At 41.6% G+C, this 26,361-nt stretch overlaps 1 protein-coding gene across 1 annotated transcript; it reads right to left on the bottom strand.

Moving 5' to 3' along the window:
* Nucleotides 1-468: 468 nt before the first annotated feature.
* Nucleotides 469-26,361, bottom strand: LOC121443493 (renin receptor). The gene is made up of 9 exons (XM_041645235.1): nucleotides 26,251-26,361; nucleotides 19,196-19,326; nucleotides 17,685-17,816; nucleotides 7,037-7,132; nucleotides 6,371-6,508; nucleotides 4,952-5,005; nucleotides 3,846-3,995; nucleotides 1,994-2,113; nucleotides 469-1,372 (listed from the first exon to the last, which is right to left on the bottom strand). The coding sequence occupies exons 1-9, from the start codon at nucleotides 26,291-26,293 to the stop codon at nucleotides 1,181-1,183; spliced, it is 1,056 nt and encodes a 351-aa protein (XP_041501169.1). The 5' UTR covers nucleotides 26,294-26,361; the 3' UTR covers nucleotides 469-1,180.

Raw genomic sequence — 26,361 nt, 5'->3', positions numbered from 1 at the left:
CCTTCCTTATATATATGAACCCTTCGTATAATAAACAGCCAGTTCTGGTGAAATAATAGCCTGTTTAGTTAGGTTTTTACAATATAAATTTAGACTTGCGAATACACAGATTTTGAATCATTAAGTTTATTTGTCACTCTATATAGATATTGGTTCATTTCCACATGAACAGTAGCAACCATCCACTTCACCTAATATTCTACACAACAAAGCTGCACTACACACAAATCAGAGGAACTTCACAGGGGGAAAAGTTACGGAAATAAAAGTATTTTATATTCATGCTTCAAGATATCCCCCACAGATGTTTTGTCTATCTAATTACAAGCATCTACACTCCATAAAGCCATTCTCTTCTGAAATCAATCAACACAGTATTTTTAATATTTTTTTTATTTTTTTATTTTTTGGTTTTTCGAGACAGGGTTTCTCTGTGGCTTTGGAGCCTGTCCTGGAACTAGCTCTGTAGACCAGGCTGGTCTCGCACTCACAGAGATCCGCCTGCCTCTGCCTCCCGAGTGCTGGGATTAAAGGCGTGTGCCACCACTGCCCGGCTATTTTTAATATTTTTAATATCTCTATTAAACCACACAGATCACCAAACTTGCAGAAGAGATTAAAAACAGCTAGCCTGCCAATCACACACACACTTCCAAAACTAAGCGATTGTATAAGCATATCCAGTATTTTTGGGCTACTCTTAGTTAAAACCTTCCCTCCTGTCTCGGAGATATTTACATCAGATTAAGACATTTACAAATAGTTCATAGTGAATAACAGCTGAACTAGGATTTATCTGTCCTGTGCAAGGAACTCAAGCATTTGAAAGCTTCTAAGAAACCCAGTGCATTCTCCAACATGAATAACACAACTACTCTAAGTGGTTTACATTTCCTTCAGTGCACATTTCCAAATGTATTAAATGGAATGAAATTACATTATTATATGGCTATATCAACAATATTTGAACATCTATGGAATCTACATCACAATTCATTTGTGTTAACACTATAAACCTTTCTAAGGAAACAACAGGCACACACAAAATAGAGAACAAAATCTATGTTTTCTTTAAAATAAATTTAAGGTATACCATCTACTTTAAACCATACTAAAAGATATCCTTTAACAGAACAGCCAATTCCCAAAACCTGTTGTCTAAGTGTAGCATAAGGAAAACTCAATCCATCCGAATCTTCTGGTTTGTCATCCTGTAAATGATGCTATCATATCCAGGATCCATATTCCAAATGTTGTAAGAGGTGATGATCACAGCCAAGGCCAAGCCGATCATAATCCACAGTACCAAGTTGAAAACCACTGAATACTCCAAATTATACTTATATGCAAGGTTATAGGGAGTTGGGGCGGTCTAAAATGAAGAAAGGAAAAAATAAAGAAGAAAGAACTTTAGGATTATAAAAATTACTCTGATTTAATGTCTACGATTTGCTCTCTAAGAGACACTTAGGGATTCCTAAGTGGAGTAAAAGCTACCTATCTACCCTTGGAGGAGGCAGGAATGGGTCGCTTCCTAGAAGACACTGGTGCTGCTGCTAAAAGAAGGAAAGTCCAACCTCAGGAGAAGATTCAGCGGTAGCCAAGGCAACTGAAGGTATGCAGATCCTGTGATCCAGGAAGCCTAGCCCCCGACAAAAACGTCTCTGTTTGTACCAAGAGACATGTACAAGAATATCCTCAGCAGAACAGACAACTGTGGCATGTTTAGACAGTAGGGCACAGAGCAGGAAAATGACTCAGCTCCAGTGATACCTTAAAATGACACTGAGCAAAGAACATCAAAACATGCACGCAGTATGGTTCCACTTGTACAAATTCAAACCTGTGTACAATACTGAAGCCTATTTAAGACTAAATAGGCTGGGCATGGGAGACTGTGACTCCAATCCCAGTACTTAGGAGATAGAAGCAGGAGGATCTCTATGAGTTCAAGGCCAGCCTGGTCTATAATAGTCAGTTCCAGGATACTTACCTCTTGTTTTGCCTCAAGGATGGTCCTTGACTTCCTCACAAGGGAAGTGTCAAAAGATTTGACAGTCACTAACTCTACCACTGCGTTCCCACCATAGAGACTGTACATGTCATCTGCAAACTGAAAGTCAGTGATTAACATTATGATCAATGGCAAAATACATATTTTGTTTACATTTGTATTTTTGGTTAAGAAAAATTTCATAAAACTGTTCCTTGGTATCCACAGGTTCTAGAACTTCTACAGATTATAAACTGTATACTCTTATATGAAAGTGCATAGTAGTTGCATAGAACCTCTGTGCAGCATCCTGTATACCCTAAATCATCTCTAGAAGATATATACCACTTAACATTATCGAAATGCTACGTGCATAGTTGTTATACTATATTGATTAGGGACTGATGACAAGAGTTATGGATATAAATCTCAAAATATATAGACACTGTGGAATGGATAGACTAGTTAGTTAACATTTAGAGTACCTCACATACTGATCATTTTTGTGGCTGGTCAAATATGTATTTGTTAAAATTATTTGTATCTTTATAAGTAATTATATAGCATATATACATTAATACATATCAATACAAATATGTATAAGTTTTAATGCACAGTATCTAAAATAGTAAACCCTTACTGGTTTGCTTATGTTAAAATATTCAGTAAAGAGTTAAGCCTTAAGATTCATTCAAATAGCCGGGCAGTGGTGGCGCACGCCTTTACTCCCAGCACTTGGGAGGCAGAGGCAGGTGGATCTCTGTGAGTTCGAGGCCAGCCTGGTCTACGCAGTGAGTTCCAGGGCAGGCTCTAAAGCTACATGAGAAAGCTTGTCTCAAAAAAACCAATAAATAAATAAATAAAATTGGAGATTGAACTTGATGGCATATAAATTTGGGAATGAAATCAGAAAGGGAAAGTCAAGAAATCTGTCCAAGTGGTCTTTTGTTAATCACGGACCTTACAGAAATTTATGGATGAGGCCTCAATAGAGAGATATAATTTCCATTTATAAATAAACTCCCATTTATTACAGATGAACGGTGTGAAGGCGATTGTGCTAGTATGCAACTTCATTAGCTCACAGTGCTGAGTGAGGATTTTGTGTGGGTGGTGATGAAACCGTTCCAGAGATGGACAATGGGGATGGATATGCACAGCACCACTGAGGAAGAGTTAAGAGTGCTTAAAATGGTATGCCTTAATTATAGATATTGTCAGGATCCACAAACTCACAATGCTGCCATTGCTAGCATTGGGAAGAGATTCCCATAGGAAAGACACATGCTTTTGTTTTTTATTTTGTTTTGTTTTTACTGAAGATGGTTTGATTTTGATCTTTTGAGACAGGGCCTTAAACATGTAGCCCAGGGAGGGTTCCAACTTGTGATTCCCCTGCCTTCACCTCCAAGTGCTGGGATTTTGGCCATGTACCATCTTCTCCCGATATACACCTCTGACCTACACTCTTCTTTTGTTAGGAAGGTGGTTGGGAATTGAACTCTAACCCTGACCTATGTTCCCAATCCTACTCCTACACTATTTTAGACATAATAGAGAACCTCTAAAGCAAGCCAAGAAAAACTTCAACTGGACTGGGGGTGTGGCTCAGTGCTAGACCGCTTGCTTGATTAGCATGTGTGAGACCCAGAGCTCCACCCCTGCACGGAGGAAAAAGACAAGACTTCAATCCACAGCATTCCACAGAAGATTCTTCCATAAAGAGTCTAACCTCTCTTCTATTGTTTTTCTGTAGAAAACCAGTCTATGGGCTGAGAGAAGCACATTATTCTCTTGCATTAGCTTCTGATGGCTTCTTAACATTAATAATCTTACCAGCATTGGTATTTACCTTTTGGAGAGCATCCACAAGAATTCTAGAAGCATCCCTGAATTGATCAGAGTCTTCCCCATAGCGCTTCCCAAGTTCATCCAATCCTGCCAGCTCCAATGAATACAAGTCGGGGGAATGGTCCTTGGCTAGATGCTTATGACGAGACAACTTAGAGCAGATAACACAAGTCAGATGCGAAATAAAGCAAATGAAGTTTTGCATGAGAATTAAATGTGATCGCCCTAGAACCACACCAGTGCACTGCAGCACAAAAACAGTTTAAAATGGCAGCAAAGGGAACTTCCTTAAATGGGTTTCTGATAAATCCGATACAAATCTCATTGCTTAATTTTTAAAGCTTAGATATGATCCCAGCGCTCGGGAGGTAGAGGCAGGAAGATCTCTGAGTTAAGGCCACCCTGGTCTACAGAGTGAGTTCCAGGACAGAAAAACCAAAAACCAAAACCAAACAAATAAACAAACGAAGCTTGGATATCAGACAAGGGATGAAACAATAACTGCTTGGGCTGATATAATGCTAGGAATTCATGAAGCAAGTCTTCCTCCTGCATATTCTCCCAGATCTCACCCGTCTCCAGCACTAAGCTTTCAAACTTCTTGAACCAAGCCCTGATAAAAAAAGGTTTGGGAAACAACTTCAGAAGCTAGCAGATAGATAAGAAGATCTATTTCAGTCTTGAAGATGATATTAAAAATCATTCACCAAAAGATAACTTGCAGATCAATTGTTTTCCTTTTGACTCAGTTAACGCTATTAATTATCCAAACTGTTGTTCTTATATTTGATCCACAACTATAGATACAGGAATTAAGTCTCAGTGTCTGACAAGAAATAGATGGCCAAGCTGCAACAACAGTGGGATAGTTCTATCCCCAGGACTATGTTCTTTGAGGAGTTATGGCCTCTCCAGAAGGCAGACATGGAACAGAAATAGCCACTAACATGAGACGGCATTCAGCATTCCCACCGCCACCATTTTCTCAGTTTTCATGGAATCATAAACCTGGGGCATGCTTAAAGTTTTCAACTGGCCTCATTTTTATCTCAGAATTTTCTAGGAACCAAAACAGACAGAACTTGAAAGCTCGAGCAGCCGACTTACCAAGCTCGAAATATCATGTAGCACTTGCAGTTCAGAAAGGAAGAGCAGGTCAGCCTTCAGAGACCAAAAAGTGGGCGTTACTTGAAATGCACATTAGAGAGCTATACTGCCATTTAGCAAGTACAGTTACAACATACTAGGAATACTCATCAAGTAAACTTATATTTACTATATTTATATTTTCCTCCCCTTGGTAGATTTACCGTAACTGAAACTTGAGGCAGCTTAATGGTAGAGAATTGCCCAGCACCAGGAAAAAATGCATATAAACATTTCCTAACAAACAGGTGATGGCCAACCCCTAGTACAGTGACCACCACTAACCAGATGTAAGTTTTACTTCTGATAGAACCACATCCGAGCATCCACACTACTGTGGTTTGCCCTCAGGGGACGCGGGATCCTATACTACCTTAAGATCCTATAAACTAGCTGGGCGGTGGTGGCGCATGCCTTTAATCCCAGGACTCAGGGGGCAGAGGCAGGCGGATCTCTGGGAGTTCGAGGCCAGCCTGGTCTACAAGAGCTAGTTCCGGGACAGGCACCAAAGCTACAGAGAAACCCTGTCTTGAAAAACAAACAAAACGAAACAAAACAAAAAATCCTATAAGCTTACTTAATTGCCTTGAACAAGTTCCAAAGCAAAGAATTAAGAAGGGTGGTTCCCAGCTCCCTACAATAGCTATAAAGGACAAGAGCCAAAAGTAGGGAAGGCTGTCAGGTGTGGTGGAACATGCCCTTTAAACCTCACGACCCACGAAAGAGAGGCAGCCAGATCTTTATGAGTTTAAGGTGAGCCTCATTTACATTAGTAAGTTCCAGTCCAGCCAGGCCTACATAGTAACTATATCTCAAAAGAAAAAAAAACAAAAACAAAATGAACAGAAAAACAACATAGGAATATCTCTCTCTACTGCAACATCCTGAAAAATGTGATTACATATTAGCAATGGCTATGAATAATGGCATTAGGTCACCAGTTCTGCACAGCTCAACCAGATACCAAGAAGACTGGTTTGTGGCTTGTCTGGATCAACTGGCAACACTGGTGTAAGAATGTAAAAGCATTTACTAAAGTGAAACTCAGGCCAGCACTGGTGGCGCACACCTTTAATCCCAGCACTCGGGAAGCAGAGGTAGGTGGGTCTCTGTGAGTTCGAGACCAGCCTGGTCTACAAGAGCTAGTTCCAGGACAGCCTCCAAAGCCACAGAGAAACCCTGTCTCAAAAAAATCAAAAAAAAAAGAAAGAAAAAAAGAAAAGAAAGGAAAAAAATGAAACTCAGAAAAGCCAAAAGAAGGAAAGTAGGAAATGTGCCCAGTTTTCTACCACTTTCAATCTTGCTAAAGTTTCGAGTAGCATATGGAATGGGAATTTAATAATGCCATTCATTTGTTCACTCAACAACTGAACCACTTACTTCATTATTCCTACTCAGAGAATTGAGGGGAAGAGAGTTGAGAACGGAGTTTTCTTGAAACAGACGATTACGTAGTTGCCGTAATGTGACTGAAAGATCTTCAAAAACGGAGTTTGCTTTCCCCACCATATATACTCTCTACAAGAAGAATCCAGAACTCTGGGTTAACCACCTGGTGTAGGAGGTCCTTCTGTCTTTGTGTTGCTTTCATTGGTTAATAAAGAAACTGCTTTGGGCCTGGTGATAGGACAGAACTTAGGTAGGTGGAGAAGACAGAACTGAATTCTGGGAGGAAGAAAACAGAGTCAGAGAGACACCATGGATCCCCCAGCAACAGACACAGGGAATTTTACCCAGTAAGCCACTGCCACATGGTGATACACAGATTAATAGAAATGGTTTGAATTAAGATGTAAGAATTAGCCAATAAGAAACTAGAGCTAATAGGTTAAGCAGTGATTTAGTTAATACAGTTTCTGTGTGGTTATTTCGGGGCTAAGCTAGCTGGCCAGCCATTACGAACAAGCAGCTCCTTCCCCTGCAACAACCACCTGCTATGGATTCATTCCAGCATACAGATTTTGTATAGACTTTTTCATATAGTTACTTTAAAATTATCATTAAATAACATTTATAAGGATCTTAAATAAAAACTTTGTTACTTACTTCCTCACTGGGCGCCAACTGCAAAACTACAGGAGTTTCTTCAGAAAATAAGGAGTGAATGGAATTCGCAACACTGTCAAGACTGAAAGGAACTGCCTGAAATGCAAGAGGACAACTGCAATTATTTTCTGAAACAAAGTAGAAAGATCATCAGGATAGTATAAGCAAGGGGCCCCTGGAGCAGTTCCAGGGCAACAAGCATTTTCTATTACTACTGGTGCATATTAACTGTGTATTAATGGTTTCACCATGATGGCCATGCTTCCATATATGCTTTGAACATAAGACCATCTTCTACCATTCTACCACTGTTCACTCTCCCCTCTCCTTCTTCCCCAGAGTCTTCCCTAGTCATTCTACTAGATTTTGGTTCTCTTTTCTTTTTGAATTCTGCTTGCTACATGAGAGAAAACATAATATTTCACTTTTGGAGTCTGGCTCATTTTGTTTAATGTAATCACTTCCTGTTCTACTCATTTTCCCCTGCAACTGACATACATGATTCTTCATGGCTCCACTGGATCACCACAATTTTTTTGTGATTTTTTTTCACATAATATGTTTTGATCATACTTTTTAAACCCTCCCCAGATCGTATCCACCTTGCTACCCACCCAACTTTATGATCTATCTTTCTCTTTCACCTTTATCTATTAAGCCACCTCTCCAGTCCTATAAAAAGACTTTACAAATTATTACTTGTGTGTGTGCTTACATGTGTACACATGCCATGACATATATGTAGATCCCAGAGAATTTTGTGGAGTCAGTTCTATCTGCTTTTACATAGGTTCTAAGGATTGAATTAAGGTTGCCAGGCTTACAAGGCAAAGTGCCTTTGTTCACTGAACCTTCTTGCTGGCCCTAAGAGCTGCTTTTTAACTTGAATTTAATTTTTTATTTTATTTTATTATTGAATGTGTATGAGTATTTTGCCTGTGTGTATGTCTGTGTACTATTTGTGTGCCTGACATTGGAGGAGGCCAAAAGAGACCACTGAATCTGGACTTACAGATGATTGTGAGCTGGCTGCCATGTGGGTGCTGGGAATTGAACCCAGGTCCTTTGCAAAAGCAGCCAGTGTTCTTAATTGCTGTGACATTTCTCTAAGTACATATTAAAGTGCAACATACATATATATGTTTTATATATATACTATATATATTTATATACTATATATAAATAGTATGTAAAACCTGGGGTAAGGAGATTAACATTTAAAAATGAGTGCACTCTCCTAACTCAACTAGATTAAGACACAGAACACCAGTAGTGCCCCCAAAGCACCCACCTCTACCCTTAGGGGCAACCAAAATGGGGACATCTATGCTATGCTGCATTTGTTTTGTTTTACACTATTTTTAAAAAACACATTCAAAGATCTTTCTCTCGCTGGGTGGTGGTGGCGCACGCCTTTAATCCCAGGACTGGGAAGGCAGAGGCAGGCGGATCTCTGTGAGTTCGAGGCCAGCCTGGTCTACAAGAACTAGGACAGGATCCAAAGCTACAGAGAAACCCTGTCTTGAAAACCCAAAATAAAAACTATTTTTCTTTTAAAAATTATTTTACTCCTGATATTACAGAATTAAAATAACAAGAGGTTAAAAAGAAAGCACTGGCTCTTCCAGAGGACTCAGGTTTGATTCCCAGGACCCACACAGTGGCTAATGGGCTAATGCTCCCCTTCAGCCTCCACAGGCACCAGGCATGCACACGATGCACAGACATACATGCAGACAATACACTCAAACACACAAAGAGTAGTATTTTTTTTAATAAGCAGTAGCTCAAACTGGCATCAAACTTATTATGTAGTTCATTATATGGCCTCAAAATTGTGAACCTCCTGCCTCCACTTTCCAAGTGTCTGAATTACACTGTAGTCAGTGTGTTTTTGTTTTAATGGAGATATCTTGGTGACTTTTCCTCCAGCAGTTTTGTTTACTACTTAAAGGTTACTCTCTGTAAGCAGCAAATGAATGTCAATGCAGTACAGGCAGAAATGAAGGTAAGTAGGAAACCTTGCGGATAAATACCAGTATTCAAACGAAGCATCAATTTCAGGATTCTATGACATGAACAGACACGTTGCTTTTATCTTACTCAAGATGCATATTAACTCTTCACAAATGTCTAGAATGAGGTCATAAGAAACTGGAGAGGAGGAAGAGCAATTGAGTTTGCAAAAGCAAGTTGCCACCAGCCTCTGCAAGCACCTGCCTTTTGTTGAACACACTCATCACCTCCTCAGGCTTGGGTGGGAACATGTATGGCACAAGCCTGCCTACCTCATTCCACCTAGTGCAGTGCTTCTCAACCTTCCTCATGCTGTGGCCCTTTAGTACAGTTCCTCACGCTGTGGGGACCCCACCCATAACATTATTTTGTTGCTACTTCATAACTATAATTTTGCTACTGTTATATATCATTATGTAAACATCTGTGTTTTCCAGTGGTCTTAGGTGATCGATCCACAGGTTGAGAACCACTGACAATAGCACTTGGGTATGGAAAGTAGAAGACTGAAGGATACATTCCTAGCAATCAATCAATTTGACAAGGAAAACTGATTATATAGACTGCTAAGCCCAAGAGTAGAAAGCCTGGGTGATTGGAATTGGCGACTGCTTTCCCACACTGTTTTAGACAGCTATGCATGTTTGTCCGCGACTTTCTCCATCAGTATCACTTGAAACTACAACAGCTGGCTGGCGAAATTTGAAAGCAGTTCTGTCTTTAGATTGTGTGGCCTTGGATCTCTGAGCCTCCTATCTCTTTCCCCATTTTCTTCCAAGAAACTTACAAGTAGCCGATCAAGTTCAGTCAATAAAGTGAGCTTGTCATACATAGCTCCTTCTCATGTAAAGTGAGGCTAGTCTGCTTCAAAATGTTTAGTGTGTGTGGATGGGGATCAGTTGATAGAGTGCTCATACACAATTATACACAAAGCCCTGGGTTCAATTCCTACCTCCACATACACTGGTGGTGTCTTGGAAACAGAGTTCAAGGCCAACCTGGGCTACATGAGACCTTGTCTCAAAAAACAAATTTGGGGTTCTATCTATACTATTAAACTTTAAATGGTGTTCTGGATTTTATACATTTATGCATAAATGAAATACATGGTGATCTTCACAGAAATCACATAATGAATTACAGAAATAGTCCTGGAAAAAAAGAATCTTCCATTTGATCTTTATTGTTCTCCCTTTCCACTTTACTGCATTTACTCTGAAAACTCTTCTGTTTCCTTTAACTCACTGCTGTCCAATCTTAGACATCTAAATGCAGTACATGCACTTCAGAGCTGTGCGCGCCCCTTTGGACCACTTCAACTGTATCCTGCAGTTTTTAAATATACTGTAACATTTACCAACATTCAGTTGTAAATAATTTGGAAATTCCTGGTGATTTCCTTCCTCTTCAACTCATGAAGTATTTAGGAGTGTACCACAACTATGTCTTCCTTGTTTAAAAGCAGCTGCTCTAGAGCTGTATAGTGTGGTTTAAAGAGATATAGTTCTTTGGGACTTTTCATGGAAAAACTGTTTGCCTCGCCCCTCATGTCCCCTCTTCTGAGGCATTCACTTCCACGCCCCTTTAATGGTCTCCTTTTATTTTTGCCACTATTTCTCTAATAAAACATTTTCATTACTTCATCTTGATTTTTCCAGTTTAGGCATCATCCATTTACCATCCACTACCAAAAACGAAGTCAGCTTTTCTGTATCACCAACCACAGCCCACTCCCTGCCTCATCCATGCTGCTTCAGTCACTCCACCCAACTCCAACAATTACGTCAGAATCTGTGGAATTTGCATTAAACCAGTGACCATGCACTCTTAGGACTACATGAATCTTTTCTGTAGCCTCGCTTTATACTATACAATCACTGCTTTTCTGTTCTTGCTCTTCTGGTTCACAACAGAAATGATGAGATTTCTGTATTGTGCAGTAAAAACATTTAAAATCTAATATACAATTTCAAATGTACTCTATATTTATGCTGGTTAGTATTCTGACAATTTAATACAAGCTAGTATCATCTGGGAAGAGGGAATCTCAATTGAAAACAATGATGCCATCATATTGGCCTACAGGCAAGACTGTAGGACATTTGCTTGATTAATGATTCATGTGAGAGGGCCCAGCATACTATGGGTAGTACCACCCTGCTATAGAAATTTGCATTGGGGGCTGGAGAGATGGCTCAGTGGTTAAGAGCATTGCCTGTTCTTCCAAAGGTCCTGAGTTCAATTCCCAGCAACCACATGGTGGCTTATAACCATCTGTAATGAGGTCTAGTGCTCTCTTCTGGCCTGTAGGCATACACACAGACAGAATATTGTATATATAATAAATAAATAAATATTTTAATAAAAGAAATTTACATTGGTATAGATCTTGGCCTATTGATACAAACTTAGGTCAGTTTTGTTATGTGTATATTTCTGCTCTTGATTAAGGTATTGTGTTTATGCAGCTCATTTAAAAATATAATGTATAATTAAGAAATATAGGTTAATAGTCATCCATGATAGTCAAGCTTATAGTCACGTTAGTTAGGTTTTCTAGATATACAGAGATATATTTCAGTTAGATAGTTCTTCAAATCTTTCAGAGACCTTCAGGATATGGCATTTAAAATGTTTTAAGAATTTAGGACTTTTCATGACAAGGAAACTCATTTGCTTCTGGCAGCACCAATCTACTTCAAGAGGAAGATGGGCACCAAAGAGGCTTCTTACAGCGTTGGTTAGCCATTTGGGCAAGAAACTGCTCTTGCTTGGACTGCTTGATGGTATGCTGTATGAACTGGACATGCAGCACCCACAGAGAAATGACTGCTGAACTTGTGTAAAGGTGAGACAATCCTTGTAGGTTCCTGCTTCATGAAAGTGTCTGCCAAACATTCTGCCAGGACACAGAGGAAAGTGACTGACAAACTGCTAATATAGGTGGAACTGTCTTTGAAATTTCCTGCTTCATGGAAAAGTCTGCTGGATACTATCAGCCTATAGGCTGAAGATGAATGCCCCAATGTTACAGAGGAACTTTGGGTGACTGTCCAGGTAGTGAGATGTCTCTGTCAATTCTAGAGTTTTAGAAGTTGCTTACAAGGCACTTCCTGTTTATTTAGGTAATATATCCTTCTGGAGTCTTTGATGAAGTTGAAGAATAGATATAGTTATATTTTTTCTTAGTTATGATAAAAGATAAAGTAGATATAAATATTGTAACTGTAATTCTTGCTTGATAACTGTTTTGTTACATGTAATTTTTCTGTGTTAAAGTTAAAGCCTTCCTTTTTGTTTAAACAGGAAAGGGGAAATTATGTGGGAGGTTCTTCTGTCTATGGCCAAACAGTATTGCAAATAATATGGTTTCTGTGTGATTATTTTGGGGTTGAGCAGCCAGGAACAAACTAGTGGCCTCTTACAACACCACCCCTGGATGGGCGAGCTTGGGTTGTATAAAAAGAACAAGCTGAGCAAGCCATTGAAGCAGGCCAGTAGTCAGTGTTGTCTGTGCTCTCTGCTTCAGCTCTTGCCCTGAGTTCTTGGCCTGGCTCATGATGAATTATAAACTATAAACTGAAATAAACCCTTTCCTCCCCAAGTTGCTTTTTGGTCATGGTGTTTATAACATCAACAGAAAGCAAAGCAAACAATATTTTTGTTTATTATAATCACCAATATTCTGTGCATTATATTACTAAAGAATGCTCCAATAATGCTATTTCTAGGGATATATCTAAAGGTTTATTATTATGTTTTTAAATTTACGTGTGTATATGTGTGGGCCTGAATGTATATACATGTAACTAACATTTGTGTACAGGTGACTGACAAAGCCAGAAGAGGGTATAGAATCATCTGGAACTGGAGTTCTAAGCTGTTGTGAGTGGCCTGATAAGAGTGGTGGGAGAACTGAAGCCAGTCCTCTGCAGGAGCAGCAAATGCTCTTAAGCCCTGAGCCATTTCTCTAGCCCATTGGGTCCACGTCTAAAGAAAGCAGAAATCAGTGTGCTAAAATCTACTATACTCCCATGTTCATTGCAGCACTAGTCACAATAGTGAAGATATGAAAGCAAACACAGTGTCTTTTAAAAAGTGGATGAAGACAGTGTCCTAGGGCTGGGGGGTATAAGGTCAGTGGTAGAGTATTTGCCTAGTATACAAGCCATCCTGGGTTCTTTCCCAGTACCAAAACAGAAAGAGGAGGGGAAATGTTGCATATATACACAATAGAAATACCATTTAGCCCTCAAAGGGCCATGGGGGTAGGGTGACACACAGTAAGACTTGTCCTTTGTGACAACATGGGTAAGTCAAAACATTATGCTAATTGAACTAACCTTGGTGCTAAACAAATAATGTGACCTCATTGATGTGTGCAGTCTAAGGAAGATGATTTCACAGAGCAGGATGATACGTTATCAGGACCGATGGGGAAGTGGACAGGGAAAGGGGATGCTGACCCAAATACATGGAGTTTTTGGTGTCTTTGAGACAGGGTTTCATTATGCCACCCACACTTGCCTCAAACTCACTATGTAGCCTAGGTTGGCCTTAAATTTGCAGCACTCCTCCTGCTTCAACTTCCCAATGTCTGTAATTATACAGACACTGGTTCTTTACTGTGTGTTCAGGTTTGCCTTGTGATCTAGTTCATGGCCATATGCTGTGGGACAGTGGTCTGTACATTTGTATTTTTAAATAAACGCTGATTGGCCAGTAGCCAGGCAGGAAATATAGGTGGAGTGACCAGGCAGGAAGTAGAGGCAGGGCAAGGAGAACAAAAAAATTCTGGGAAGAGGAAAAGTCAGTCTGTAGTTGTCACCCAGACACAGAGGAAGCCAGACACAGAGCAAGCAAGATGTGACAACCTTGCTGAAAAAGGTACCAAGCCACATGGCTAACACAGAAAAGAATTATGGGTTAAGATGTAAGAATTAATTAATAAGAAGCCTGAGCTACTAGGCCAATCAGTTTATGATTAATGTAGACCTCTGTGTGTTTATTTGGGACTGAATGACTGGTAGGACCTGGTGGGACAGAAACCCCCAGTCAACAAATGGTGTCCAACGTGTGGACAACTGCATCCACAGAAAGCCTGCTAGAGCTTGGGAAGTAATTCTAGACAGAAAGGAATACAGTTAAGCACGGCTTATTGATAGGAGCATTTTCTCAGATGGGCTCTGTTTGCTAAAAGCAAACATGTCTCATTTAAGAGAGGCTTCCTGACTCAGTTTTAGCTGCAAAAACTTTGCAGCCCTTTTAAGAGGGTCTGCCACAAAACATTTAAATGGTTTTTATGAATAGCTAACTGCATACTTTTTGGTGATGACAGGGACCTTGGAGCACCATACAATTGTGGCAATAAACATGGCTCTGGCCAGTACCTCTGCCATGAGGCTAAACTCTCAGAAAAAAGCTAAGGAATGGGTTGAATCTAGCCATCAAAGTTACGGCTTTAATCCTAGCCATATTGCTTAGCAAATTGAAGACTAATGTGATCAGAAAAACAGAGATATACAAGTAAATATAGATTCAAAGACAGAGAAGAAACCTCTAAACAGTTTACTGTGTGTTTAAAAATACGCGTAGGCTTGGAAGAAAAAAAGAATAGTCCTTAAAATAAAAAAGGAAAAAAAAGAGAGTAGTTGGGTGTGATGACACACACCTTTAATCACAACACTTGGGAGGCAGAGGCAAGAGGATCTCTGTGCGTTCAAGGACAACCTGGCCTACAGAGTAAATTCCAGGACAGCCAAAGATACACAGAAAAACCCTGTCTCAAAAATCCAAAAACTAAAACTAAAAAATAAAAGAAATAGAGGTTCAAATAAAGGGACGTAAAGATGAAAAATATACAGAGAGTCTGGATACTGTATGTTATTGTGCTGTTATAAAATTGTTTGATGGCTGAGGAAAGAGCAACAGCTGCTAAAAGACATTTGATTATAAATGCTGCTGGATTAATCCAATATATATATTGAAAATGCTTTGACTTTAAAATTTAAGTCAAAAGATATCTTACTTTGGAGAAAGGGTTTTGTTTTTGTTCCCACAGGAAATGAGGGACTGTGGATTCATTCTGTGTTAAGAAAAATCAGGTTTGACCAAGGAAGACCCCCCCCCTGAGAAATCTCTGATAGGAGCAGATGGTCCAGATGTCTGAGTTCTACATCCAGAACAGTTCAAAGACTGCTGACTGAGATGATCAAGCCTCACTCACAGGATACTCCAGTCAGGACTTGATCATAATTCTAAATTTTCTTTAGGTGCTCAAGATTATCAGTGCCTCCAATCAACAGGAAGTATCCTGGAAAACTATGCCCACATTCCCAAAAAATGGAGTATGGATGTTTGCCTTTGTTTAGAATGTTGGCTACAAGTTGTTATGGATAATGATCAGTAGAAAAGCTAAACAACGGAGATCTGATTCAGAGTTCTTATTTTAAAAAGGGTGGGGGGGGAAGTGCTGTGGGGCAACAGTCTGTACCCTGTCAACTATGTTATAATAAAATGCTGATTGTCCAGAAGCCAGGCAGGAAGTATAGGTGGAATGACCAGGCAGGAAGTAGAGGCAGGGCAATGAGAACAAGAGAATTCTGGAAAGAGGAAAAGTCAGTCTGTAGTTGTCACCCAGACAGAGAGGAAGCCAGACACAGAGCAAGCAAGATGTGACTGCCTTGCTGAAAAAGGTACCAAGCCACGTGACTAAAACAGACAAGAATTATGGATTAAGATGTAAGAATTAATAAGAAGCCTGAGCTACTAGGCCAATCAGTTTATGATTAATATAGACCTCTGTGTATTTATTTAGGACTGAACAACTGGTGCAACCTGGTGGGACAGAAACATCAGTCAACAGCCGTGTGTGTGAGCGCACGCGCGCACAGCTGGGAATTGGACCTAGGCTTCAAGCACACTAGATAAACACTCCACAACTGAGCTATGAATACATTTCCAGCATGGTTTTGTTTCTGTAAGTATGCCACATGTACTTGGAAATAGGATCACAGTAAAGTCTGAAAAAATTTTCTCAAAGTGACCATCACACACAGATCAGCTATATAATGAAATTAGAAATTAAAACAGTAATTATTGAATAAGAATCCACACATCTGGCAGTGAACTATATTTATAACAAATGAGTGAAAGAGTCACAATCTACATTATAAAGTAAATTACAAATTAATTTAAATATAAATTAAATTAAAATATAAACACAATACCATCCAATAAAAATGTCCTATAATAGCTTCATTGTAAACATTCTTTTCCTTCAAGTGTCACAGTTTTTCTGTACATGTTTGTTGTCATTTTTGCAGTGCTGGGGATGGGACCTGGGCTACACCACTCCTCTATATCTTCAACTTTAACACATTTGCAAATTTCTTTGTGACTGACCTGTTAACCTTAGGTCTAGGGGAGTGACCTGGTTACTTCACCTATTTTATTGTGTCACTTTTTCCCTTCAAGTTGCAAATTCAACTCACGTTCAACTCCTCTCTCTCTCTCTCTCTCTCTCTCTCTCTCTCTCTCTCTCCTTCTTTTTTTGAGACAGGGTTTCTCTGTGTAGTCTTGGTTATACTGGAACTCTCTCTTTAGTCCAAGCTGGCCTCAACTCAGGGATCTGCTTGTCTCTGCCTTCTGAGTGCTGGGATTAAAGGCGTGTATCACCATGCCCAGCTCATCTTTAATTTCCAATCAAAGGAGGCCTTGTTGCAGAGGTGCCCCCCCACCCCAGGGAAAGATTATCTGAATGTGGAAGGGACCTCTCTATACCCATAATTCTGACTCTTTTCGGGTAACTCTTGGGGCCTCGTGATCAAGAATGGCAAGCCAGCCCTTCTGAAGCAGCTAGAGTTTTACTAGTCTTCCCAAGCACAAATGAAAGCATTTTATGGCCCCTCGCCTTCTATAGAGAATAAAACTTCAGGGTCAGCTCCTGTTCATGGCACTGCCTCTTTGGCACTCTGTTGGAAGCAGTATATCACTGGGGGTGGCCTTGGACGGCTTAGACTTGTGCCCTCTGAACTTCCTTGCTCTGCTTTTGCTCTTGGCTTGAAAATAGAAGCCCTTAGCTTCTTGCTCCAGTCATCATGCCTCTACCCTGCCATCTCGGACTCATCCCTCTGGAACATAAGCCTCCCAAAGCTTCCCTTCCGTAAGTGGACTTGGTTGTGGTAGTCCATCATAGCAATGGACAAGTAGCAGGTGGCATACCTCTTAACTTAGAACTCTCCCTCACAGATCATCACCAACTTGCAAAAAACATACAACCACCATGGAATTGTTTTTTGTAAGAAGAACTACTTTCATAGAATTTAAAAGGAAATTGTAGAGAAGTTGCATTCAGAAAAGATGTGTTTAGAATACAATTCATTTTTTTAAAATGACAAAACAAGCAAGATAGTAGAGCCAGTTCAAAGGATACAGAGACTGAAATTACATGCACACTCATGTATTCAATGGAGATACTAGGATAAGGCTACATAGGTAATATTGAGGTATTAGTTAAGAGAATAAGACAAATTTTGGGAGCTGTCTACACCAGTAGATGGAAATCATTTGCACTCATGTCAATTGACAGAGAAAGTTTCCAGTGCACCTGGTTTATATAAAAAATACTCACATTCTCCAAAGGATAGGAGATGACACTGCCCGCAGGGAGAGCCAGTTTGTCCACTCCCTTCACCATCACCATAATGGTAGCCCGTGGCCGGTGGAATAGGTTACCCACTGCAAGCCCTGGCCAAGACAGGTCCTAAGTGTTGAAAAGCACAAAATTTTGCTTAATTCTCAAGTATGGAAACTGTCTCCACAGTATCATCTAAAACTAGACAAGGGGTTCTGGGACGACACTGGCTGGAACATCCAAACAACAGCTACCATCTCCTAAGGGCAGCATGGATGCCTGTCTTCTTCACTTTCTTAAAATTACACTTATCAGAACGCTCGCTCCCAACTTTTATGTAAAAACAAAAGCAAGCGAATAGAGAAAACCCATGTGTTCTGCATTTTCCAGACTCTGAACTGTTGTTCTCTTCCCGCATCATGTTTTCCATTATGCACAGCATCACTCTTACCTTCTGCAGTGACAGCAAGAACTGTCGAAATGCTCTCTACTAAACACTTTATATATAAAATCCCTCTTACCAATAACTATTTATAAAGTTTATTTTAACAGCCATTTGTGGTGAAATTTAAGCTTGTGGAGTACTAGGTACAAATTTCACCCCTCAGTGTAAAGGACCAATCCTGCTCACTTTGGTTGTCCAAATGAACTGGAGTGCATGGGCTATACCCTTAGCCCAACTGCCAAGCAGAGCTGCTGGTTTTGAGAGTGCTTGGAGTCTAGAAGTGACTGATGATATCAGCAGCCAATTTAAAGTGGCAAGAGAGAGTATAATGACAAGACAGAGCAAGTGGCATCTCCTCCTCCTAAGCTCTGAGCTTTAGGCCTCTTGGAGTGAATGGATTTAGGCCCCTCTACTACAGTTCTATCGCTAGCCAGGGACTACCACAGGTCAGTGACATTCTAGGAAAACACAGCTACCAGCTGCATCATTCTATTCTCGGTTAGCATTTGTAGCAAATCTATTTCCTACACTAAAAAAAATGACACAGCCTATTAATAACAGCACACCTGTAATATGTAAACTACTACATGTCAACTAGAAATAAAAATATACTTAACAGGAAATAGAAAAAGACAATATCTCCTGAGTAAATTGGGAGCATGGGGACCTTGGGAGAGGGTTGAAGGGGAAGGGAGAGGCAGGGAGGGGAGCAGAGAAAAATGTAGAGCTCAATAAAAATTAATAAAAAAGATTTGAAGAATACCTACTAATGGAAATAAATCTCTATATATCTAGAAAACCAAAGAAAATATATATGCTTAACATACTAGAGAGATACATCCATACACACAAAAGTTCTCACAATGATGAATACATGTTCTCATAATGATGAATGAAGACTTGGTTTTAGAAGCACTTACCTAAGATTACCCCAAATACTAATGAGCCTTTAAAATTTTGTAATCTCTGGCAAATGTACCTATGTGTTTGTTGCTATGACAATCGGAATAAATCAATAAAAAAGTTTTAGAAGCAATTACAACCATTTTTTTAGTACACATACTTCTTTCACAGAGAAGCCCATGGACAATGCAGCCACATCTGGGATTCGATCTCCTGGTATGGGCCAATTTCCATTTCGAAAAACAACAGACCCTGGCGATCTTAATATGCTAAATTCATTCCCTAAAGCACCTGAGGAGAGAACAGATTGGTAAATGAATTATCATCATTTTATATATATATATATATATATATATATATATATATACACACATCATTGTATCCATCTTGAAGTTTATTAAACAATACATTTACTAAACAATACATTTTCCCATTCCTCACTGGCTGAACATGCTAAATTATGTTTGGACAAAGTACTGAATTTTAAACATGGAAAAATGTGGGGCGGAATGCTAGGGATGGAATGCCAAGTCTTTATGGCACAGGTACACATGCCATGGCAATTGTGAAACCATTAGTCCCAGATGGAGCTATACTCTGAGTACCATCAACAATTTCCCCCCCAAAGTATCACTCTAAGAATTTAAGTATTAAATATTCTGTTGGAAGAGGGTACATGTGCAAGAGGAATTTCTTTTTAAAATTTGTTGTTGTTGTTTTTTCGAGACAGGGTTTCATTGTAGCTTTGGTGCCTGTCCTGGAACTCGCTCAGGTTGGCCTTGAACTCACAGAGATCCACCCTCCTCTGCCTTCCAAGTGCTGGGATTAAAGGTGTGTGCCACCATTGCCTGGCTCCTTTTTAAAATTTTAAATTAGCAAATATTAACTCTGTATAAGGGCTTTCATTATGGTATTTTTATAGATAAATAATGAATTTTGATCCTATTTACCCATTATCCTCTCATCTCCCCCATTCCCACTGACCCCCCCCTTCCTTCTTCGTAACTAGTCTCCTTTCTATTTTCACGTCTTTTGGGGGAAGTGGCCCGTCAATGAATTTAATAAGGTCTGCAGACAGGAACCAGAGTGAAGGATCCTTTACAGGTGTATGAGCACCTTACCAATGACTACATCAAGAAAATCCCCCGCCCCTGCAACCATGAACTGCTTATAGCTCCTCAGGGATGGGTGGGGCCTCATGAGACTCCTTCCTCCAGCTACTGCTAACTGCCTATAAATCCTCAGGGAACAGTGAGGCTTATGAGCCCTCCACAGTAATGGCGCGAAGTTGATGGGCCCAATCTTGTGCAACTAATTACAGTTACTGTGGGTTCAAGACTGCCATGATCATGTCATGCCTGTAGACAGTGTTCTACAACAGCCTTCTGCTGGCTCTTACATTATTTTTATGTATTTGTTTATTACACATGTATGAGTATTTGCCTGAATGCATGTTTGTATTTGGTGCCCTCAGACCAATAAAGGGCATCAGATTCCCTAGAACTGGAGTTTCAGGTGATTGTGAGGCACCATGTAGGTACTGGCAACTGAACCCAGGTCTTCTGCAAGAATAGTAAGTGCTCTTAACCGCTGAGTTTCTCTCTAGCCTCGGGCACTTACCTGCTTTCTGCCCTCTCTTTCAAAATATTAATGAGCCTTGAAGAAGTGAGAGAAGGTTCTACTAATGATGTTGATAGCCTCCTACAGATGGCCCTTAAGAAGGGAACGTGGCAGTTTAGCAAGAACAGAAATCAGCGGCAGTTCTCTGGTATTGAAAAAGCAAAAATGCCAAAGCCCTGGCACTAAAAGGGAAGGGAAGCTGGAATCTTTTAATTATTCTGCCATCAGACTTCTCTATAATATGCAAATGTATGACATTCCTGTTTCACTATAATACTCTGGCAGGCTAACACATCCTTATAGGTTAGTATATCTTAAGATATCACAGGCATAAGGATGTCAATGAAGATTGTCAAGGATGGGGGGTGGTGCACGTGTTACCAGCTGGGACATAAAACACCTCAGTCATCAGAAAACTAAGTCCAGGAATAGTGCTTTCAGTTGCCACATCAGGAAGAGAGCAAAGGTACCCTGTAGTCACTAATGACTGAGAGTGTTTGGCACCAACAGCTAAGTCAAGGAGGAGAAGAAAGGAGCTGCCTTAAAGGCCTCCCCTAAGGATGGACTATTTGCTTCTTCACCAGTGTTTGAGTGATCTGTTTTGACTTCCTGGTGCTGGGGATGGACTCCAAGGCTTGAAGCACCCCTCGGCTGAGCCACACCCCCAGAACGACAAGTCGTCAATGGAAACTTCTGGGTTCCTGGGAAAACATTAGTTCCAAATCCAAAAGCAACCTTGGCGAGGCCTACAGGGAAGAGAGGCTTTGCAAAGGCCTGGGGGTTACTCCCTGACCTCAAGAGCCACCTCCAGAAGTGGGAGTGGGGCGAGAGCAGCCAGTGTTTTGGCTTTGCAGTGCTGACAGTAAATAAAAGGCCTCAGGAGGGTGCGGGTGCACTAGGACAAGTAGGAGTTTCAATTCAGCCCAGGGCCAGAGCAGAAAGCAAATGAAAGAACTTATCAGAATGCAAAGGTGTCTGGAACCAACAGACGTCCAGGTCTGTTACCTTCAGGGCAAATTCAAAACAGAGCACCTCAGGCACCTTGACAGTCAGCCTTTCTCTGGAAAGGCTGGGAAACAGGTAAGAAGCCCAGACTTTCTAAGCTTGCACACTTTCCAGGAATCAAGCCTTGCAGATAGCTTTGTTCTGAGACATGGTCCCACGCCTTCCACTCCCACGAGCTGGCGTGAAGCAACTGCCTCACCTTTGAAGTGAGATTCAACCGGAGCAGCACAGCACTCTACTGGCCCACTGCTCAGAAAGGTGATCTTGTCTAAACTTGCACAAGCTGCAGGTACCACACATCAAGGATGCCGGGCAGAAGCTGTCCTTCTCAATGCTACTAGTGATGGGAGCATGCCCATCAGTTAGGCCAGCTCCATTGTCCTAGTGTTCTAGCTCTTTGGAAAACGTTCCCTTGTGCTGAACAGAAATAGGCTGCCTAACCTCCAACTTCCTAGGCTTCCATGCCGCTGGTCAATCTCCAGATAACCTGTCCCCAGGGAAAGTCTAGAGTCCAGGTCACCTGCTTCTTCTCACATCTCTTCACCTCTAGTCATGAGAGATAAAAGGACACTAAGCCTAACACAATCTTCTGTCCCGCTTTCTTCCAGACTTTCATTCATCCACTAAGAAGTTATTCCCTCACCGTCTATTAACCTAGCTTTTTGGTCAAGACACATCAACAGCTAAGTGACGACATGGAGAGGCATAACCAGAAGACCCTGCATTACCTAAGCTAACGGAAGGCAGGGATTTCAGTGCGTCTACGTTTCTAGGGCTGAGAAAAGCACCTGAAAGCCATTGCTCAGTAAATGCGCTGAGTTGATGAGCGAATGAAGTCACACCTGAAACTACCCATGCTCCCCCTCTCCTGAGCAGAAAGCAAGTCCTGGGTGCTGCCACTCTCAACTTAGAACCACCAAACCCTACTGGTGGCTTGCCCAAACCAAAGCATCTCGAAATCAAACATGCTTCCCTTCAGGGGGAGAACCTAGGGACCACACAGTCCACTCCTCTGCTTTTCTACTTTGTCTCACGCTGCCTGCTTTGGCCCCCAGTCTCTGGCCGCTCCACTGAAACACAATTCTCAGCCCTTAATTCCCTAACTTCCCCATGCATCTGACACTGGCAAGTCCCTCTTTGAAATCCCATCCTGAGATTGATAAAGACAAGGCCTCTGCCCTTCAAATTCCTTGACTGCTGCTGGGCTAGCTCTCCTACTCGTCCTTTACAGCTGCTGTGGCAGGCTTTGAGGATCCGCTCTTTCAACAGAAGAATGGGAAGTGAAAATAGCCCATGCATCTACCTGTCTTTATGATACATATGCTACACATGTGTACAATAATTGGTTACAAAACACACATAAAGGGAATTTATAATGTTCTTCCCAATGTAATCAGGATAAAAACCCAAGTTTAAAACATAACCATTCCTAGTTTTTAAAAAAAGGACTTAACATGGCCATTCCTACTTAAAATAAAAGGATTTTTTAAAAAAGCATACATGGAAATTCTAGTACATCCCCCAGTATTCAACTGAATCATGCTTCACACTCCATTTGAAAGATCAGAGGACTCAATTCTGTGTCATGCTCCCTGACTTGAGCCCATATACCCTAAGGCTGCAAACACCCAAAACACTGCCAGCTCCCAGATTTTTATTCCCAGTCTAGATCTCCCCCAGTCTTAGGCCGAGGCACTCAGCATTCTATTGACATTTTCTTCCAGGTCTCACAGCAGGCGCGCTTAAATGCTACCATTGCTTTGAACCTAACTCACTAGCTCTCGCAGACTTCTGCAGTCTCTCCGAGCCAGCTGCTTAAACACTTCCTCCTTAAACCCTTCCACAGCGTCACAGCAATCAGCCACTGCTTTCAGCTGCTCTTCTTCAGAATTATTTCCTGAATCCCACCACCACCACCACGTCCGTTCCTCACCAGGTTTGCTCCAGCTGGCTGCCTAGTACCCTGTCAATCCACCCTAGGATCCAGCTTTCTCTTCATATTTTCAAAATACAGATCTGTTTATTCATCCTCTGCTTAAATGCCAGTGCTCACTGCCTAGGGCCTTGCAGGGAAATCCAAAATGTCCCCTGGACACCTCACTAGCCTGATTTCTGAGCTCTCACCAAAAGCTCTGCTCTTCAGTCTCCAGCGCTCATGCACACGCTGTTCCACCTAAATTATTTTCCCCACCTCAACCTTTCACACAGTTTTCTCAGGAGGTACCTCCCCTGGGAAAGTTCCTTAAGCCTCTCCACTTTGGGGTTGAGAGGTAGTGCCCCTTCCCTGGAGAACTCCACTGTCTTGTGCACTGAGCTTCTTTAAATGGTGACTGGAATCAGTCAATTTTAAAAAGGGGGGAGGTTGCTTCTATCCTCGAGGACATCAGTTACCAAAATCAACTCCCTCCTTTACATTTCTACAAATTCCATGTGTTAGCTCTTGGTCCTTCTTCTCCTGAACTTTCCAAATATGCCTCAGAACATGCTATTCAGAGCCCAAGTTCTCTAGTTCTCTCTAGTTCCCTAACACTGTTTTGAAGTAAACAGTGAAATCAGAGCTCTTAAAGATGTTTTCCACCAAATCACACTTAGTCATTGTGGAAAATAATACTGTGTACTCACCTGACAAGACCCAGCAATGCAGAAGCTCAGATTGTTATGTGAACTAGACCATTTTAGCAAGGACAGCATGCCCAAACCACGCGGAGAAACAATTATTTTATCTTAGACAAAAACCAAACCAAAACCCTAAACCTCACTGACTCAGAATGTCATGGAGCTGAACACAGTGGCACCCAGAAGACAGAGACAGGCAGCTCTTTGAATTTCAGGCCAGCCAGGACCTCAAAAGATACCAGGCATGAAATTAAAACATGTAATTTCAACAGATGCCTAGTTAAACCAGGGTGCGAATGGGAAAATTTTGTTTTTAACTTTGAAAACTCAATTAAAACAAAAGAATTTTCCTAAAGTATATATATTTGTGTGCATGTGTGCACTTGTAGAATCCAAGGTCAACCTCCACCATCTTGTCTCAGGAACTGTCCACCTTGTTTTTCAGATAGGGTCTCTCATTGGGACGTGAAGCTCATCCATTAGGCTCCAGTAGCCAGCAAGGAACTTCTAGTGATCTACCCGGTCTACCTCCCCAGCCCTGAGATTATAAGCATGCACCATGCTGGGGTTCACACTCATCCTGCATGCTTTTGTGACAAGCACTTACCAAGTACTTCAAAAAGCCCCAAAGTATCTTGATAAATAAATCAGAAAGGCCGTTCCAGAGCTAACAACAGAAATGAAAAAGACCCAAACACTTGGAGACCTGGAAATAATCTGTCTATTAAGACAGAACACTGGGCACCCCCAAGGGGGCGGGGGGTAAAGCTTTGGTTTTCAAACTCATCACTAGTCTTTTTCACTTCAACTGCCATTCCAGAAGCAGGACCTCTCAGCATCTCACACAGCATAGGCATAAGATATTCTTGCCACAAAACACCCATTCCTCCAAGATGTTCTTCGCTGGTTGTTTTCCAAGAAAGGGTTTCTCTGTGTGGTTGTCCTGGAACTCACTCTGTAGACCAGGCTGGCCTACCTCTGCCTCCAGACTTCTGGGATTAAAGGTGTGAGTCACCACGCCTGGCCTGCCTCCACTTGACTTCTTGTTCCCTACTGTCTGCAAGCCCAGTCTCTGCCCCACTACTCCCCATTTGTCACACAGCATTCCCTGTGCCATACAATAGAGAGTGGAGATACAGACACTACTTGGAACTCAACTGATCTGCCTTTGGATCCAGTTCTGTTACACACTACCTGTGTCATGGCGGCTTGATTTAAAACTGCCAAAAGAGGAAACGCTCTTCTAAAGATTACTGTAAAAAGAAACGCCATTACCACATGATTCGCAAGCCACAGGCCAAATGTTAGCTCATTTCCATGCTTCTTGTTCTATGTTAGAGAACCTAGGCTCCACTAAGAAAGCTACCATTTATTTGACATGTGACCCTAAAAGCATGACTCACAACCCAGTCTCTACATCCTTCAAATTGGGAACTGAAATCAATAGTGAGAGAGTGTCTGCATTCGCCTGAAGAAATAATCACATAAAACAAACCCTGAAGACTCAATTTTGCATCCTGATGGAGGCAAATATGAGGGAGGCAAGGTTTCATCCATTGTTAATAACACCATTAGAAACGAAGTAGGGGGAAAATGACAGCAGCCTCAGCCGCTAAGCCGTTGGCTGGCTTTCCCTTCTTGGTAGTGGGCTGTGGTTCAACGGTGTATTGAGAAAGGCAACCGGTCCTCGGAAGGGCCTTGAACGGGGAAGGATCGATCCCGCAGATGGGAGGACAGGGTCCCATCCGGCGACGCGCCTTCCCCCAAAAGGCTGATGCTGGTTCCGGAGCCCCCCGGGTGGCCTTGCCCGGCACCGGAGACCACCAGGCCGCGTCTCCCAGGCTAGATCACAGATAGGAGCCCCGAGGAGGGCCGCCTAGCCCAGGCCGCCCCCACTGCGGCCCCCGCCCGCAGCCGCGCCCGCCCAGGGTCCCCGCGCTCCGCGGCCTCCCGCAGTGCACCCCGGCTGCTCACCCGTCACCAGCAAGGACAGGAGAGCGACGATGAGCACAGCCATGATGCCACCGGGGCTGCAGCGGAGATGGGCTACACGAAAAGGGACGTTAGGACTCCAGGGAGCACCGC

The sequence above is a fragment of the Microtus oregoni genome, unplaced genomic scaffold (assembly GCF_018167655.1).
Source record: "Microtus oregoni isolate MIOR12 unplaced genomic scaffold, Mior012 000108F_ref0000382, whole genome shotgun sequence".
In the NCBI taxonomy this organism is placed as follows: Eukaryota; Metazoa; Chordata; class Mammalia; order Rodentia; family Cricetidae; genus Microtus; species Microtus oregoni.
This window is presented reverse-complemented; position numbering and strand designations above follow the sequence as displayed.

Coding starts and splice junctions, on each gene's coding strand:
- LOC121443493 (XM_041645235.1), bottom strand. CDS start 26,293: ATGGCTGTGCTCATCGTCGCTCTCCTGTCCTTGCTGGTGACGG. Junction 6,509..7,036: donor AGTTGGCGCCCAGTGAGGAA/GTAAGTAACAAA, acceptor TTCTTCTTGTAG/AGAGTATATATGGTGGGGAA. Junction 3,996..4,951: donor TACATGATATTTCGAGCTTG/GTAAGTCGGCTG, acceptor ATCTGCTCTAAG/TTGTCTCGTCATAAGCATCT.